The 15,482-nt window shown below is 54.9% G+C and overlaps 1 protein-coding gene across 1 annotated transcript in view; it reads right to left on the bottom strand.

The window, feature by feature from the left end:
• Window positions 1-15,482, bottom strand: part of GTF3C1 (general transcription factor IIIC subunit 1) — a 66,384-nt gene that overhangs the window by 13,395 nt on the left and 37,507 nt on the right. The window contains exons 17-27 of the mRNA XM_019648446.1: window positions 14,764-14,861; window positions 14,043-14,139; window positions 13,754-13,931; window positions 10,861-11,002; window positions 10,349-10,484; window positions 9,340-9,421; window positions 9,033-9,221; window positions 6,956-7,113; window positions 4,963-5,105; window positions 2,907-2,988; window positions 946-1,058 (exon numbers count right to left, since the gene is read on the bottom strand). Of these exons, the coding sequence (XP_019503991.1) occupies window positions 946-1,058; window positions 2,907-2,988; window positions 4,963-5,105; window positions 6,956-7,113; window positions 9,033-9,221; window positions 9,340-9,421; window positions 10,349-10,484; window positions 10,861-11,002; window positions 13,754-13,931; window positions 14,043-14,139; window positions 14,764-14,861 (1,418 nt within the window). The remainder of the gene's footprint in view (window positions 1-945; window positions 1,059-2,906; window positions 2,989-4,962; window positions 5,106-6,955; window positions 7,114-9,032; window positions 9,222-9,339; window positions 9,422-10,348; window positions 10,485-10,860; window positions 11,003-13,753; window positions 13,932-14,042; window positions 14,140-14,763; window positions 14,862-15,482) is intronic.

Raw genomic sequence — 15,482 nt, 5'->3', positions numbered from 1 at the left:
CAACTGTCTTCTTTTAAAACTAAAAGTTGCTCCATAAGTTTACTGAAAATGTGTGGGCATACAAGTTATAGGTAGGTGAACTGACCTGTGAAACACTCTTAGGATTGAATACAAACCATGCCCTTGGGGAATCTGGGGGACAGTTTACTGCCACTAACTAAACCAAGACCCCCAAAACAGCAAAAGGGCATCAACTCCAACAATGGCTCTGAATTGCTCCTTGGGCCTGGCATACAGCGGGGCTCCCTAAATTATTTGTTCAGCCAATGAAGGAATGAGGCGTAACTGCAAAGGTATTGCAGAGTTCACCAACAGGAACTGACGGATGGACGTCCTCTCCTTAAGGAGAAAATTCAGAAATACAGTGGCTGGAGGGGCTGTTTGATGAGGACAGTGAAGAGATGGGATTCTCCCTGGGACTGAGCAGAGGAAACAGGCCTGGTTCACAGAGGAAACAGGCCCGGTTCACAGAGGAAAGGTTTTAACATTTCACGGGCTCTGTGCTCAGACTCAAGTATGTTTTTCTCCAGATTCCACATGAGTGAGCTGGAAAGGGCCGGGGCTCTGGGGTCAGACCCTACCACGTTCAAAGTCTGGTCCTGGGTTCACCAGCACTGTGACCCTGGGCAAGGTGCTTACATCTCAGTTTCCTCACAGGTAAAATGAGCAGTTTGAGCAAAAGCACACCAACCACCAGAGAAAGGCTGAATTGAGTCGGCCGCGGGGCTGAATGGGACAATCACTGAGTGCCGGTGGGGTTAGCAATGGTAGTGGCCGCCTCGTCTCCGTGAGGGGAGATGAGGTGGTTGAGTCAGGAGAGGTGGCAGGGTTAGTTAGACGTGGCAAGGCCGGGAGGGGGTGGGGGGAGCAGCGGCTGACCAGGGGAGACAAACATTTCCTTTGGCCCCACGAAGACCACACAGAACCGTCCCAGGAGGACCGTACCTGGCAAACAGCTCCTGGAGTGTGTCTGGGATTTCGAGGTTAGGATCCTTCAGGGATGAACTGAACTTCTCTTTAATCTTCTCCACGAATTCTTTAAACTCGTTGGCACAAACCTTTGAACGTGAGAGAAGGAGACGTTAAGCCCTTTCTCTTCCCGAGGGGAGCTTTCGCTAAGATACATCAAGGAGGATCCTGTAACAAACTCCAGCTGCCGTGACCTCCCAGAAGCATTAAAGAGAAATGCTGTCACCTCTACCTTTCTGCCTCCTTTCCCAGCCCAGCCCGCCGAGTCCACCCGGGAAGAAGATGCTCGGCACAGAGTCATGACCGGAGCACCTGGTGCCGAGCACGCCGGCAGCATGCCCACCTGCACCGCCAGCTCTCCTCCAAACTCCTGCACAGTGTCCACAACACCCAGCACACCACGTGCCCCCATCCGTAGGCCTGGACTCCCCCACCGCCCTTCTCCCAGGTCTGCTCCTCTTTGGCTCACCTTGCGTGAATCCGTCTCCTTCCCTCCTCCCTGCATCCCCTACCCAGCCGTGGACTCCCAATCGGCACCCCCAGCACCCCTGCACCACGACCATCCCAGTCCAGATCACATCACAACACAGCCTCGTCACCGCCCCGCTGTCTGCAGTCTCACCTTAGTTTATCCTCCGTGGTGTGGCCAGCACACCCATCTCGTGTCCCAAACAGGAGGACCGACTGCACCTCCTCCCGACACCACACCCACAGGCCACCTCACACCCCGTCTTCACAGCCTCGGCCTCACGGCCCCTCTTAGGAGTCTGGGTTCGGTGCTGACACCTTTGAAAAGCCCTCCATGGCAGATGCTCTTAGTCGCCTGCTTCCTCCATCCCTTCCTTTCTCAGGAGTGGAGCCAGCCCTGACTTGATTTGGGGAGAAGCACGCCCAGCCCACCTGGCCGTGCCTATGATGGCAACCTCGGGGGCTTTGGGAAAGGCTGTCCCCTCCCTGATATGAAGGCCCAGGGGGGCTCAGTGCAGCCCCCCTCCCCACCTCTTCCTGCTCTCGGATCCTGCTGTGAGGACCTGAGCTCCAGCCGTCCCCAGCAAGCACCAGGTGACCGACGAGAATGGACAGCTGACTGCTAGGGGCGGGCAGTGCAGTGACAGAATGGGCCTGGGTCCTTGATGGCACCTCTGCTTCACTGCACAGGCCCGGACTGCCCACCTCAGGGCTGCTCGACATATAAAACGGAGCCTCATGTCCGTGAGGTGGTTTTACTGTCACTTGCATCACAGGCACTCCTGGCACTGCCCCGGGACCTCAGCGGCCTGTGCTTTCCTCTCTCAGCTGACTGCATTGTTCTGGGGGGCTCATCGCCTCCTCTGCCTGGCCCACTGCCCTGTGGCTCTGAGGGAAGGGCTAGCCTGGCGTGAAGCTGACACACACGGAGCTGGGAGCAACATTAGCTCAGGGAGAGAGGACTGAGTGGACTTGGAGCCAAAAAGCCGAGGTAGCTGGGTCTGGAAACACAGCTTTCTCCCTCGTCAGCCACCGTCCCAGCCCCCTCTGGACAGAAAACTCAGAATCCCATTCTCCACCCAAGATTTCCAGGGAGTCTAGCTGTTTTAAGCGTCTGAAGAGCTGTACTATTTTCTTAACAAAACAGGTTCAGGGCACAGCAGCCTTGCAAAGTAGCACATCAAATTCTACTCATGTTTTAACCCTAACCCTAACCCTGTCCCTAACCCTAACCCTAACCACTGCCCCCCCGCCCCCAAACAAAAAGAAATTCTACTCATGTTTAAAAACTAAAAGCTGGAGCCAGATCAAAGCCAAAGAACTGATAAGTCCATTCCCCAAATAAGCAGGAGAAAAGCCCGTGTTTGTAAGGCCAGCAGAGGCACCATGAGACCCAGGGGACCAGACCGGAACCGAGAAAACCCTGTCTCCAGAGCAGGCGGGGAGCCTGGCCACCATAGGGGACCTACCTTCGGGTCTGTATAGTCACATTTCCTGTTCATGAAATCTCCGACAAGGGCCTTGTCCTGGTACACCTCGGCCAGGCACACCCTGCAGAAAAGACCCCGTGGGGGTGGAGATTAGAGCGATGTCCACGCTCAGAACCAGCAGGGGCTCTCGGTGCTAACATCCCCAGCTTTGCCCAACCATGAAGCATGATTTACCCGTGTACCTGTTGTGTGATCACCGCTTTTACAAATGCAGGATCTGGGCTCAGCCAAAGCTGACCCGAGGCAGGCCTGTCACTGCGCACATGCCACCTATCGCTTGGTTTCTCTGAGATTCTGTCCTCCACATGTGAGCAGAGACTAGTAACAGCTTCCTGGAGCCTTGGCCAGGGCCAAATGAGACGGCTTGTGTGAAGGTGTATTGTAAATTTAAAAATATGATACAGGCACTGGTCAAGAGCGCTAACCTCCCCCACAGTGCTATCTGTCCGCTCTACAAATCCTCATATCTCTAGGATGTAAAGAAAGCCTGACTTGCCCAGAAGGAAACGGAGGGAAAGACAACCAGAACTGGCTGGGCTCCTGTGAGCTGGGCACTTCAGCCCCCACAAAGATCTTGTCAGGTAGAGGCAGCCATTCCCTGTATAACTCGGTGAGGGGAAGGGACCCCCGAGGTTACACATACGCCCAGGGCTGAGGCCGGCAGGGCAGCTGTGGTTCTTATCAGTATTATTATTATTATCCTGTCTGCAGGGGCGAGGACAGCTCCTGAGTGGACGAAGCCCAGGTCCTGCCCCACAGCTCTCAGCTGCAGTGAAGAGGGGGACCCAGGCCTGTGGTCCTGCAGACGCCCAAGTTCACTGCCCTGGGCTGCTGCGGAACAAGAGGCAGAGCGGCAGGCAGGGAACCCAAGTTCCATATGTCCCTTCACTGCCAACTCACTGTCACCCCAGCAAACTTGCCCTCTCTCCCTGGGCCCGTTTCTCCTCTGAAAAAAGAGGAGTCGGGGATCAGAATTCTTTCCGATCGAAAAGTTTGATTCTATGCACAGAGGACAGTGGCTTCACATGGGAAGGCCCCTTGGTATGTGTCACTTAATGGTTCTCAACTGGGGAGATGTGGCCCCCCCAGGGGACATCTGGAGACATTTTGGTGACACGTGGAAGGGGTGTGTGTGTGTGCTAATGGCATCTAGCGGGCAGAAGCACCCTACAGTGCACAGGAAGCCCCCACAGTAAAAAACCACCTGTCCCCAGTGCTGAGGCTAAGAAACTCTGGCTACAGGTGAGTTTCCTCCACAATCCAGGGCTGGGCCGATTTCTCCCTAGTCTGGCCGGGTGCGGGCAGTTCACGGCACAGAATCAGCCCGGAGCCGTGCTCTTCTGCTGATCCCGGCAGGGATGACCAGTTGGTGAGGGCGCTACTTCCCAGCCCTGCCGTGTGTCCCCTCCTGGCTTTACTCCTGGCCGCCACACATGGGCACCTCCCCCAACATCTGGATGGTCCCTGGTTCCCCAACTCAAGCACACGCCCATGGGGCATCTGGAGAAGGGGGACGAGTGGCAGAGCTGGCGATGGCTTTTGGCCCCGGCCCTGTGAGGAGATGGGGAGGGCGGTGGGCAGCCTCGCTGGCAAAAGACAAACCACAGGGGGATGCTTGGTGACGCGACCAGGGGACACCCAGCTCTGAGTGCGTTTGGTCCAATGGCCCTGGGCCTGTCCAGCTTGCTCTTGGAGTGAGGGGTGTGTCGGGTCACAACTGCGGACATATCAAGAGCTGCTCTGGCGCATGTGACATGCGGCAGGCCACAGGCCTATGTAGAGCCAAGGAGAGCAGCACCTGCCCCATGAGGACGCCCCGACATCTAGATTACACCTTGCAGGAGAAAGCGCCCAGAATCATGCCCAGCCCTGTCAATCAAGCACGATGTCTCCAGTAAATACCAGCCCCTGGACAGGCAACACGGAGGGCCCTGTCTGGGTTTCACAGCGGCCCCTTAAGCAAATGCGGCAGAAGAATGAACGAACTAGGAGCACTGGCATACCCTGGGGCTATGAAAATCCACGCAAGACTTACTTGTAGTTCAGATAGGCCTGTGGGTTTCTCACGATGTAGCGAGCTCGCCGCCCCACCGAATGTGAAGTTTTATCCAAAGACTCTTCAAAGGTGGCGTGTAAAATGTCCCGCACCACCTGCCAGGGGACGAACGGGCCCTTCACCTGGACCAGACACAGAGCCAAGAATGGGACGTGAGTCTCCTCAGAGCCCAGGCCACGGTCACTGACGCGAAGGGGCCAGGAAACGTGCCGTGGGGCACCTCCGTCAGCAGATAATCTAAGCTGCCACCTCACGTGTTAGCTCCGTCACATTACCTTGGCACTGACGGGGTGCTGGGCAGAGGATGGGAGTCCCGTGGGAAAGGGGTCTTCTGACAGGTAAGGGGAGTGCCCAGAGGTGCCTGGGGAGTGCTACTGGAGAGGTTATGAGTGTGTAGTGAGGTTTCACAGGCTTCACTGCAGGTCACGCATGCCCAGAAACCCTGTATGCTCCCTACTGCGGCTGTACGTTACACCAGCAGAGGCAGCATGGGCTACATTAGCCGACTCAGGGGAACACCTCAGTCACACACACACCGGGAGACAGAGCCGAGCTAAGGGAGGGGCTGATGACAAGGTGGTTTTCTCAGAGCGCCAGAATGGGCGGTGAGAATATGGTGTAAGGAGTGTGGAGGGTCTGCTGACCCTGAAGGTGCAGGACTTTCCTGGCTCCTCTGTTGCACCGAGGGTGGGAGGACGGAGACCCCCCCGCTTCGCCCACTGCTGTGATGAAAAAGCCATTGCAGAGACGGGAACGGAAGCTGGGGACAGCCACACTCACCTCCAGGTCTGCCTTGGAGAAGGGACTGGGTAGGGGTTAGGAGGGGTGAGGGGTGAGAGATGCTGAGATAATGATTAAGAAAAGGGATCGAATGGGCCTGCAGCCAAGGACACCCTGGCACGGGACGTCTAAGTGGGCTTGTCTTGGCCACCATGACTGAGAACCAGTGACGGGGCCCTTACGAAGCTGCCTCCCCTGCTCTACCTGGGAGTTTACACCTGCAAGGGGGCCCTGGCTGGGCGACGGCAGAGCTCACTCTCCCGGTAGCTTCTGCAAACCAGCTTGGTGGGGCATCAGCCCACCTGGAAGGCTGTCCGCATGCCTTGCTGCAAACTGAGACGATCAGAGCAGCAGAGGTGGCGAGGACACATAGTCCTGGGGTCAGTGAGGCTGCTCTGGGGACCGCGGTGAGGAGGGGGGTGCTGGCTCAGGCTCTGGAACCTTCTTGGGGCAGTGACATCAGAGGAAAGAGGGAGGGTTTGCCAGACTGGGAGCAAGTCCCTCTCCACCCACCAGGATTCAGGGACACTGGCCAGGAAGACACACGAGGGTGGGAACTGGGGTATGACAGGTGGCGGAGGAACCTCCACGAGAAGGCAGGAGAGCCAGGCTGAGGCCACGGCGCCATTCCATGCAGACTCGGTACATTCCGGTTGACGGGCACTAGGAGGCTAGGATGCTCGGGGACGCAGCACGGAAAAATAAGAAAGCTCTTTGTCTCGAGGAGCAGCCACTCCAGTGGGCCAAGAGGTGCCAGGGGCAACAGAAGCAGCGAGAAAAGTGTGGCCAAGGGGCAGAGTGAGGGCATGGTCATTACTGCCATTTGGCAGGATTGGGGAGGCCTTTCCAGAGACGATAAGCAGTCCCTGGAAAGGGAAACCGAGTGGTTCAGGCAGATGGGGGTGGGACAGGGAAGGACAGGGTGAGGTTTCTGGTGAACAGAGAACAGCTCTGGACGCCTTTGCCGGCGGCTGGCCAAAGACTCACTCGTGTTAGCTGAAGGCTGGAGAGCAACGTGCCCCAACGGGAACGGCATGAATTTGTAGGGTTTGGGGACATGCTTTCCCCAGGGTCCCAGGGGAGTAGGTGAGACGCGGGGCCCCAGGACCCCAGGCCTCCTGTGTGGGTGGGGCAGGACAGAGCTTAGCCCACTGGCTGGGGGCTGGGAGCAGGGGACCTGGGCGGCATGTACCTTGGTGTTGAGGATGTTGCTGGCGATCCGGCAGAGCATGAGCAGGCCGTCCTCCCGCATGGACCAGGTGACACGCAGCCGCGTCATCCGCTGCAGGGCGCTCTGGTCGGCCTGGTCGTGGTAACGCGGCTTTTTGTTCTTTTCTTCTGGGAGCTCTTCTGAGGACACCAAGGGCAGAGGGGAGGGGCGTCAACAGCTGCTTGGGGGATGGCCCTCTGGCTGGGGGGGGCGGGGCCCATGGGGACAGGGAGTACGATCTGACCCAGGGTGCCAACTATCAGAATCTCATCGTCATGCCTGGAATCATGTAAACGAACCACAAAAGACAGCCCCTTCCCGACAGACTGTTCTTTACCCCTCTCATCATTTCTCTTTGGTGGAACCTCACAGTGATGGGCGGAGCAGGCTGAATGCAGCCCCCCCACCCCGTTAGTTATCTGCTAATCTCCAACCCTTCCTTCTGTGGGGCTCAGCCCCTGAAAGGTGCCTTCAGGGCAGCTTGTCTCAGGGCACATGTGCCCAATGAGTGGCCTCCCCCTGCTCTGTGAGCTCAGAGATGCTGGGTGAACCCTGGTGCACCATGAGGACAAGACCCCACCCTCCAGGGCGACCTTGAGGACCCAGAACACCTAGTGAAGCACCTGGCACAATGTAGCTGCTAAACAAAGAGTAACAGTTGCTAATGTTATGGAATTTTTACTATGTGTCAAACACTGGTGTAAGCTTTTTCCATATACTAACTTATCATTAAAATAATACTTCGTAACAACCCTACGAGAAGGATGTAGTTATTATCTTCATTTTGTAGCTGAGGAACTGGAAACCCAGAAGGATACTATAAGTAGCAGACAAAGGATGTGAACTTGAGCTCTTCACCGCTGGTTTTTTCAAGGTCTCCTCCCCTCAGGGGAGGTGTGATGGCGGTTTCACGAGGCAGACACCACACGCTACTGCCAATTCCACAAGACTGTTGAGGGAGCTTCTCCCAAATTAAGGCAGAAGAAAAGCAGGGCAGGAAAATGTAGACTCAGAGACACCACCACCACATTTTGCCTTGTAACGAATTCAGCTCTTTGTAAGCCAAATTGATCTGATACATATCTGGGTTAGGCTAAGCTCAGGGGGCCATCGCAAGGCTATTTGTTACAACTACCAGCCAAATAAACCACCAAACCAGGGTCGTGTTGAAACATTCTGTTTCCATCTGAAATAGCTACCAGATCGTTGTTAAAACACACAGGCCACTTAGGTGATATAAAAAGTGGCCTAAAAAAGACACCAGTCCCCTCCCTCGCCCGCTTTCTCCCCTCCTTCGCGATAAGTCTGCTCAGATGAAGGATCCAGAATGGCGACCTACAAAGCACCACGCCTGAGAAATGAAGGGATTCTGTAGGTTTAAACGAGACTCCTGTCTTTCCTCTCATTTAAAAAGGCAATGAGGGCGGCTGGTTAGCTCAGCTGGTTAGAGCCCAGGCTCGTAACACCAGGGTTGCTGGTTCGATCCCCACATGGGCCAAGGAGCTGCGCCCTCCACAACTAGAGTGCAACAACTACTTGACTTGGAGCTGATGGGTCCTGGAAAAACATATTGTTCTCCAATAAAATTAAAAATAATAACAATAATAATAGTAACAGAACCCAGCCAAGAAGCATCATTCCTCCTTTAAAATAAACATATAAATAAAAAAAAATAAATAAAAAGGCAAAGAGCCTCAGACTCTGGCCTCATTCGCACAAATGTAGATGTTAAAAGGCACACCAAAAGAATAATGGGATTTGGGATGGTGATGAGGAGGATTTTGCAGGATTTTGCTAAGGTTTTCTTCAGCTGAGATGCAATTAGCAATTTTCCTGAAGGAGTTATTAAGCGAAAAGGAAGCCGTAGGGGGCGGGCGGGGGAGAGGGAGCCCACAGTTCAAATATCTCTGTCTGCCAGCTGGATTTGGAAGCTAAAAGGGCAAGCACCCAGAGTCAGCTCTCTAAACTGAGGTGGAGTGGAAACCCGAGTCTGGGGCAGAGCTCGGGCATGGCGGTGGCTGAGCCAGACCGTGCGAGGCACAAAGGAACAGCGTGTCACCTTTTTTCTTTCTTTTGGTCTTCTTTGCGGGGTCCTTCTTCAGCCGTCTCCGCTTCTGGCTTCGCCCACCCCTCACTCGCCGGTTCCGGTCCAGCGTGGGCTCTCGGCCAACCTCGCACTGCTCGTCCCGGTCAACACAGAGCTCGGCTCCTGCCCTGGCTTCTCCCCAGATGTTCAACCGGCCACTGCCTAGAGACGAGCAAGTGTTTCACGATGAGCCCTCCAGAGGCCAGCAGCCGAGTGGACTGTGTGGGGGTCACGCTGGCCCCAAGCTGGTGCCACGTCTGGTCCTGGGTGGGCTCCGTACCTCCAGCTCCGAGGGGCAGCGGGCGCTTGGACAGGAATGACTGCAGCCTCACTGTGAGGCCATTATCGGAAGCACTGTTCTCCTGGAAGACAGAACGGCACCAGAATGAAGCATGGGGTTCTGCGATGCCCCAGGAGCCTAGAGCTGTGGACGCATGGAGATGTGCGAGGGTCTGAGGGAAGATGCCGAGGTGGGCTGAGCGGTGATGGCCGAGAAGCTGGCAGGGCTACTCTAGGGACGGGTTCCTCTGTCTAGGCACATTTCTTATTGCCCACGCTTTCTCTCTAGTATGGCCTTTGCCTCAGACTTTCCATTCCTTCTTTTTTTTTTTGAACTGAGCCATCCTGTCACCTGTTGACAGCTCAGCAGCAGCTCAGCTAGTGCAGGGAATCGAACCAGTGACACTGTTGCTCAGCTCGCACTCTTGAGCGAGCTCTTAACCAACTAAGCCACTCAGCCGGCCCTCCATTCCTTCTTTAAAAAGGGACACCTCAGGCCGGCTGAGTGGCTCAGTTGGTTAAGAGCATGAGCTCTAAGCAACAGGGTCACCAGTTCGATTCCCACATGGGATGGTGGGCTGCGCCCCCCGCAACTAGATTGAAAGCAGCGACTGGACTTGGAGCTGAGCTGCGCCCTCCACAACTAAGACTGAAGGACAACAACTTGGCTTGGAGCTGATGGGTCCTGGAAAAACATAATGTTCCCCTCCCCAATTCCCCAATAAAAATCTTAAAAAAAAAAAAAAAAGACACCTGCTCACATCACAGAGTACGTTAGAATCAGCTGAAAACAAAACAAAACAAACAAACAAACAAAAACACAGGCCAGGCAGATATTTAAGGGTCCTGATGTACCTTCCATACAAATGGGAGTTAATGTTTGTGTTTCTGGTCAACTTTAATTTAACCAGTTCAGGAACTGGGAGCGGGGAAGGGCATGGAAGCTTAGCCATGACGGCAGCCCCTGCGGGGGTGGCCTGGGTGTGGACACCCACCCCTCCAAGGCCCACCTGCTTGGTCTTGTTCATGAGATAGCTGGTCCAGATCCAGTTGCGCTTCAGGTGTGCGTAGAAACTGGAGTCGAGCCCCGCAGCTCCCAATCCGTCTCCGGGGATCAAGCCTTCATCCACGACCTCACGGCTGCCCCTGAGAGATGGGAAAGAAACAAAAAAGAGCCCCCTCAAGACCAAAGAAGAGAGAGCCCTTGGGGTGGGTGGGGGCATTTTTCATAAATTTTACCTTCTTGGAAAAACACCTCAGAGATATAAGTGATGAACTTATCAAAACCCCAGATTTTAATGTGAAATTCCCAGGTTTTGAATTTTGGCAACTGATTGATTTTTTTTTAAAACAATCTATGGGCTGAGATATGTCTGGGCCAGGTGTGGCCATTGGCCACCCATCTGCAGCCTCTACACCAGTGACTCAGGCCCTCCCAGGGTGACATCGCAGCCCAACACGGAGAAGCCGAGGTCCCCACATCCGGGGACTGACAGGCGTCTGGGGCCGGCTGGGCACGCACGTGGTGTACTCCAGCATGGCACACTTGCGCTCCAGGTTGTGCCTGAAGATGGCGCTCTCCTGCTCCTTCTGCAGGCTGTCGTCTTCGTCGCTGGCCTGGCCCGCGCTGCTGTTCTTCTGCGGACGCGAGTAGCGCACCACGCCTGAAAAAGCAAACACAAGCTCCCCTGTGACGGCCTCCTGGTGATGGTCTAACAGGCCATGTGTGCTGGTGGGCGGGCGGACAACAGCGGATTCCCTGTCGGTGCCCAGGCATCCCCTCGCCAGAGGGGAGGGTCTGACACTGGGAGGACCTCTTTGCACAAAATGCCTTCTAACAGGTGTCAGTGAGCAGAAGGAAGCAAGTGATACACTGGTGGGTGGACCTGTGCTCCATTAAGGTGGGAGGGCGGGCAGGCAAGTGGAGAACCCAGCAGGCTCAGGGGGTCACGAGCCCAGGAAACTCGTGCCTTCCTTGCTAGGGGAGCCCTGTGGAGATGCTGTGTGCCAGCATAGAGGAAGCGATACATGAGAATGATGGCACTTGGCTGGGGCTGCAGCGGTCAGGGTGGGCAGGGATCTGGGCAGATCGCGGAAGTGTCCGTTTCCCTGTGAGCAACCAGACGTCTCCTGAGAGCCTGAGAGGGGCATTCATTTAGTCGGGCAATTACGTGCAGTTACTAGTCGTCAATAAAGAAAACCGCGTTTCTTGCAAGAAAATAGAAGCTACTACTAAAACTGCTGCTTGAGTGAGGCAAAGAGAGGTTACAATCATTTGCAGGCTCTCAAAGACGCTCTCATTAACACGCTCGTCTGGAGACCTGGGCCTGGGTGCGGGCAGAGGCGGAGGGAAGAGGCCGTGCCCCCCACCTTTCAGCTGGAGCTTCACGACCAAGCTTCGCCTCAGCCCAGAAGGCGCTGGTGGTGTTCCTGGCTTGGCAATGAAGAAATGAAGGCTCAGGAGGTGACAAAGAGCTGGCCCAAGGCCACGCACGCGAAAGGACAGTTGAGCCTAAGGAGGACTTACGCTTCTCACGCGCCCCACCTGCTGCCTGTCAGAAATGTGGGCTGAGGCAAGGCCGAGGCCTGCTGTACTCGCAGTCGGGCAGGACCCAGGAACACGCACTTCAGCCGGCTCCCTCCTCCGTGCTGCCCACGCGGGCTCCCTTTCTGGGGCCCTTGCCTTAAGGGACACTCATGTCCTAGTCCTTGTACACGATGTGTTTCTCTTGGTCCCTGGGGCAGAGCCCCTCAAACCTTTGCTGAACAAAGGGACCGTCTAAGGCCTGATTAGTGGACTCAGGAAGCTGCCCACATTTCTGCTCATGAACGCTAAAAGGCATGGAAATTTAACGTCAAGCCTGAGAAACTTTGGCGCGAATAACGTACTGGCTCACACATTTTTATCCAGGTAGAAAATGCAGGGGAATTAGGGCACTTTGGAAATCGGACCTGGTAAAGCCTCGCTCACTCATGAATGCTGGAGGACTCTGTGAAAAGGTTCTACATACAAGTGCTCGCTATCCTGAGACAGTAAATGATTCTGGCAGATAAATACGGGACCCCCTGCTGTGCAAACATCCAAGTGTTGGACTGATCTCAGCTCTGGGACAGAAGGAAGAGGATCAGGGTCCTCTTTCAGGTGCAAATCGGACACGTGTCCTTTGTCTCCTGGTAGAAGTGGCGAGAAAAGGCCTGAGGAAAACTGGCTGCCCTCGAGGACAGCACCCTGGAGCTTCCACACACTCTCCACCACCGCACCCACATCTGTGGGCGTTGACTGTGTGCCAGGCACTTGGAGACACCACGGGGACAGAAGCCAGGTTTCCTGTGCTCAAGAAACTCACAGAATGAAACGAGATGACGACAGTAAAGGTGCTGGAAAGGCTTTCTGGAAGAGGTGATGCCTGAAGTAGGAGCGGCCACCCTGGAGGTGAGCATGGGTCAGGGGACACTCCGGAGAGAGGAAAACCACATGAGCAAAGGCCTAACCCGAAGCCCAACTCACCCTCCATCGCTAAGTCTGTCAGGTCTCCCTCCCAGTTCCTCCCAACCTGCCTCCTGTCGCCAGGGGGCGTCTCTCGGACATGAGTCACAGCCCCTAACTGGCCTCCCTGCCTCTATTCTTGTGCCCTCAGCCCGTTCTCCACACAGCAGCCAGGGCGAGCTTGGAAAAACATAAGCAATCTCCTTACCCTTTGCTTACAGCCATGCAATGGCTTCCTGCTGCTCTGAGAACCACCCCGAACTCCTCAGCACGCTCGGCCAGGCCCCCCGAAGCTGGCTCCTGCCCACTCCGCAATCCCAGCCGCCACGCTCCTTCCCACCCATGCCAGCCACACTCGGGGACTTTGCACTTGCCACTGCCCCTGCTGGGACATTCTCCCCAGCTCTGGGCACAGCTGGCTTGGCCTCCGCCTTAGAGCTCAGCTCCAATGTCTCCTCCTCAGAAAGGCTGCTCCTGACCACCCCATGCAAATGCCCTCGGCTTAGCCATCACTCTGTCTGTTTTATCCACAGCACACATCACACTCTGGGTGTGTATGTGTGTGTGTGTGTGTGTGTGTGTGTATGCGTGTGTGTCTCTTCTCCATGAGCACCGGGTCCCATGAGAGCAGGGACGGGGCGTGTTCCCATTGCTTGTGGTCAGGCACAGGAAGTGACCCACACAAGGGTGTGCTGAATAAACAAGTAAATAAAGACCGCGTGGAGCTGCCTGGGCTACAGGGGCTTGGGGCTGGGAGCCCCCCCCATTGAAGGCCCACCACTCTCCTTTCTAAGGGAGCCCCAAGGACATGCTAGGCCTCTGGAGAGCAGCCTGAAAACCGCAGGCAACTTCTCATCTCCTCTAGCACTAATTCCACTCATCCCATAAACAGGAGGGAAACTGGTCCACAGAGACAGATGGTACCTACCTAACGGGGTGTTGAGGCAGACGCACTGCAGATCAAACCAAAAGTTTTCCACATCCTGCATTGAGCTCAGGACATAGAGACGCCTGTCGAAGGGCCGGCTGCTGTGGGCGAGGTTGTAGTGTGGGTCACAGATGGTGGTGTCCATGATGACTGCATTCTTCTTCAGGAAAACGAAGACCTACAAGAGAGACAGAGAGAGCTCAGTGGGCGAGGGGTCGGACTGGGCTCAGCCGTCTGCAGACTGCTTGGCACTCAGGACCGCCTCCCCACGGGGCTCGAAGGATGTTACCTGATCTTTATCCTGAAACCTTTCAGTGGGACCAAAATGCAGCAAGCCCATGTAGCAGAGCCTCTGAAGAGCCTCCATCACCGAGAAAATGTACCGTCTGGAGAACAGAGCGGAGGGGCTGCGGTCAGGGGCTCGGCGTCGGGGCCGAGGACGCGCCGCCTCGCGTACTCGCCCCCTTCTACCTGGTGGGGCCTGGAGAACGGGCCTCGGGCCTGCCCGATGCTGAGGCCCAGGACCCCACTTGCCACACCCAAAAGGGGCAGCAGAGCACGGATCCTACAAGGGGGGGCTTGGTTTAGAAAAGAAAAGCAATAAAAGGACGAAATTACGCCAATACCTTCAGTCTTTATCAGCGGATTTGACCTTTTTTTTTAATTATTATTTTTTATTGTGAAATACAGTTTTTAGAATTAGTTTCAGCTGTACAACACAGTGCAATAGTTATACTTTTTACCCCTCGAAGTGACAACCCCCCTCCTCCGGATTTGACTTTTAAAGAACCTTGAAATCAAGTGATAAAATTTATCAGCCCATACACTTCATTTGCCCCTGGGCTAATTTATCTAGAAGGCTCACAGGTGGCTGAAGGAATGACAACCTTGCGTCTCTATACTAGGAAAAAGCAGGGACCTCTCTTTGTTTTGGGGAGCCTTTAGTCAGGACCTTAAGTTTGAGGCCTGCTGGGATGTCAGCTGCCCTGCGTCTGTTTCAGGGGCCTCACCTCTTGTATAGAAGCTGCTGCCGGACGGGCCTGGGGAGGAAGCGGATCAGCGTGTGCTTCTTCAGGGGGTCGTCCAGAAACTCCAGGAGGTTGTCTACCTAAGAGGGGACGTTCAGGGTCAGCTCACCCTCACATCAATTCACGCCGGAGTGAATTTCAAGCATTGTGAAAAAAACACTCAACACTATCTTCTGGGCTGCAACCTGTCTGAACCCGCCCACCAGCCCCATGGTGACAGCACCCCCTTCTTCTGCACCCTCTTTTTCCTGCCCCCGGCCTTCCACACCTCTGCTTTCAGTCTTGTCACCCCTCCTCTCCAGCCCATCTGCCACACTGCTGGGTCCATCAATGGGTGCCCTCATAGGCTGCTGGTGGGCACACATATTGCTAAACCATTTCTGGGGGATGATATGGGAGTATATTTATTTATATTTTAAAAAACAATGAAGAAGGCTCATTCCCTTCGAAGCAGTGATTCTATTTCTATCCTTACCACAAAGGAAAAATTGGGGAGCTTCCCACCAACAGGCCTACCAAAAGGTAGTTATCACATGTCATTTGTATAATAACACTAAGAAACCAGGACTCAAACGTCCAAGAATAGAGTGTGGGTTCAATAAAATAGGGCACATGCACAAGAAGGAATACTATGAATTTACTTAGTATCAAGTTAAAACTTAATGAAGTGGAAAATACAATATATTGTTCAGTGGAAATAA

The sequence above is a fragment of the Hipposideros armiger genome, unplaced genomic scaffold, assembly GCF_001890085.2.
Source record: "Hipposideros armiger isolate ML-2016 unplaced genomic scaffold, ASM189008v1 scaffold_126, whole genome shotgun sequence".
Classification (NCBI taxonomy): Eukaryota; Metazoa; Chordata; class Mammalia; order Chiroptera; family Hipposideridae; genus Hipposideros; species Hipposideros armiger.
The sequence above is the reverse complement of the archived record's forward strand: the minus strand, read 5'-3'. Positions and strand labels throughout refer to the sequence as shown.